Source organism: Aegilops tauschii, chromosome 6 (assembly GCF_002575655.3).
Source record: "Aegilops tauschii subsp. strangulata cultivar AL8/78 chromosome 6, Aet v6.0, whole genome shotgun sequence".
Lineage (NCBI taxonomy): Eukaryota > Viridiplantae > Streptophyta > Magnoliopsida > Poales > Poaceae > Aegilops > Aegilops tauschii.
This window is the reverse complement of record NC_053040.3, coordinates 168,088,961-168,091,533: the sequence shown is the minus strand read 5'-3', so window position 1 is coordinate 168,091,533 and position 2,573 is coordinate 168,088,961. Positions and strand designations below refer to the sequence as shown.

Here is a 2,573-nt window from a genome sequence, read left to right as displayed (position 1 = left end):
ATCAAACAAACAGGAAAAAAAAAGGTGACATTGACATTATACTTGAGGTATTATCTCACATCTATGTGACATAGACGGACCTGAAAAGAAAAGGCAAAAAAGAAATTTCCACATAAATATCTGCATAAGATTAATGACATAAGACTTAGATGTGTAATACTTATGGCACATCTAAAAATGCTTTAGCAAAACTGCAAAAGATTCTAGTAGATCATTTGATAAACCGCTCAACTGCAATAAACCCCTTTAAACGTCTTTGGCGTGAGCTGCACAAAGCCACAGATATGGGATGCACAACAATTGTGTGATGCATTATGCATATCAGATTCGCAAAAATAAAATAAAATAAAAAGATCGGACAAAGATTGACACTACTGCACGCTGATATAGCTTGTATCTTTCAGAACTGTTGCTCCTCCCGCGCACCAGCCATCGAGCTGCCATGGACGCCGACGTCCCGCTCCACCTGCTGCTGCTCGTGCCTCTCCTTGCCATCATACCCCTCATTCTCTTCGCCTCAAGAAGATTGACGCCGCCCGAGTCGTCCGGCGTCGCGCGGCTCCCGCCAGGGCCGTGGGCGCTGCCGGTGATCGGCCACCTGCACCACCTCGCGGGCGCGATCCCGCACCAAGCGTTGCGCGACCTGGCATGGCGCCACGGCCCGCTGATGCTGCTCCGGTTCGGCGAGGTGACGGCCGTGGTGGCCTCGTCCCCGGACGCGGCGCGCGAGATCCTGAAGACCCACGACCCCGCCTTCGCGTCTCGGCCCGTCGGACCCATGTCGCGCCTCTGGTTCCAGGGCTCCGAGGGCCTCGTCTTCGCGCCCTTCGGCGACGCGTGGCGCCAGCTCCGCAAGATCTGCACCCAGGAGCTCCTCAGCGCCCGCCGCGTCCACTCCTTCCGCCCGGTCCGCCAGGACGAGCTCGGCCGCCTCCTCCGCGCCGTCGCCTCGTCCTCGCCATCGCCGCCCGAGCGTCGCTCGGTGAACCTGACGGAGATTATCGCGGCATACATCGCGGACTCCACCGTGCGCGCCATCATCGGCAGCAGGCCGTTCAAGGGCCGCGACGCGTGCCTGAAGCTGTTCGAGGACATGTTCCGTATGAGGCCCGGGCTGAGCCTGCCGGACCTGTTTCCGTCATCGCGCCTCGCGATGCTCGTCAGCCGCGAGCCCGGCCGGATCAAGCGCTGCCGCCGCGAGATGCTGCAGATCATGGACGCCGTCATCCAGGAGCACCGGGAGAGGAAAGCCGCCGGCGAAGGAGAAGCCGAAGGCGAAGACCTGGTCGACGTGCTCCTCGGACTCCAGGAAGAAGTGGGCTCCCAGCACCCGCTGACCACCGAGAACATAAAATTCGTTATGATTGTAAGGTCTTCCAGTGATCCGGCGCGACAATCTAGCTGCGAGCTCCACGCCACGCCATGCATGCGCGCCACGGGATTACTAATCTTTAGCTGCTCTGTTTCTCTCACACGTGCAGGACATGTTCGCCGCGGGCAGCGAGACGGCAACGACGGCGCTGCAGTGGGTAATGGCGGAGCTCATGAGGAACCCGAGGGTTCGGCATAAGGCGCAGGAGGAGGTCCGGCGGGCAATGGCCGGCCACTGCAGGGTGACGGAGGACGGCCTCGGCAACCTCCACTACCTGCACATGGTCGTCAAGGAGTCTCTCCGGCTGCACGTGCCGGGCCCGCTGCTGACGCTACGCCAGTGCCGGAGCCCATGCCAGGTGCTCGGGTACGACGTGCCCGCGGGCGCCACGGTGTTCGTGAACTCGTGGGCGATCGCCAGGGACCCCGCGCACTGGGACGCGCCGGAGGAGTTTCTGCCGGAGAGGTTTGACCAGGAGCAAGGCGGCGCCGGGAGGGACTTCAAGGGCACAGACTTCGAGTTCATACCATTCGGAGCAGGGCGGAGGATGTGCCCGGGGATGACGTTTGGGCTGGCGCACATCGAGCTCGCGCTCGCCGCGCTGCTGTTCCACTTCGACCTGGAGCTGCCTGCAGGCGTGGACGCGGCTGGGTTGGACATGACAGAGGAGGCTGGCATCACCACGCGGAGGAGGTCCGAGCTTCTCGTGGTGGCCACCACTCGTGTTCCTGTACCAGAGTAGATATCAGTGATCACTACTATGCCAGCAATAACGACGAGTAAACAAGGAGATCTATATAGGCATACAAAGTAAAAAATCATCGGGTGAAATTGCTTCGTGGTTGCTAGCCTTAAAAAAGCGTTTTTGCTAAAATAAAATTCGAAATAAAGGGAAAAGAATTGTCTCATAGATTAATTAAGAAGAGAGTTGGCCTGATAAATTAAAAAAAAGGGTGAAGACCCGAAAATGCTGTTTGGTGGACGAGCTACCTGGAGCTCGCTATCTCCTGCGTCAGGCTTTATCGTGATATGTTCCAGCCACGTATTCTTGCATGTATTCCATCCATCAGCTATTTACACGCGGCCGTATTCTCTCCATTTATGCACAGTGATATCACATGTCGATCAGGTCGCCCTACCAGCCGAGGTCCCCGTACCATCAGGATACCCTTTATGTTCCATAATATATCAAGGCAATATC

General features: G+C 57.4%; 1 protein-coding gene across 1 annotated transcript; it reads left to right on the top strand.

Annotated features, from left to right (window-relative positions):
* Nucleotides 1–419: 419 nt before the first annotated feature.
* LOC109761176 (premnaspirodiene oxygenase-like) lies at nucleotides 420–2,299 on the top strand. The gene is made up of 2 exons (XM_020319975.3): nucleotides 420–1,366; nucleotides 1,482–2,299. The coding sequence occupies exons 1-2, from the start codon at nucleotides 443–445 to the stop codon at nucleotides 2,112–2,114; spliced, it is 1,557 nt and encodes a 518-aa protein (XP_020175564.1). The 5' UTR covers nucleotides 420–442; the 3' UTR covers nucleotides 2,115–2,299.
* Nucleotides 2,300–2,573: the final 274 nt, after the last annotated feature.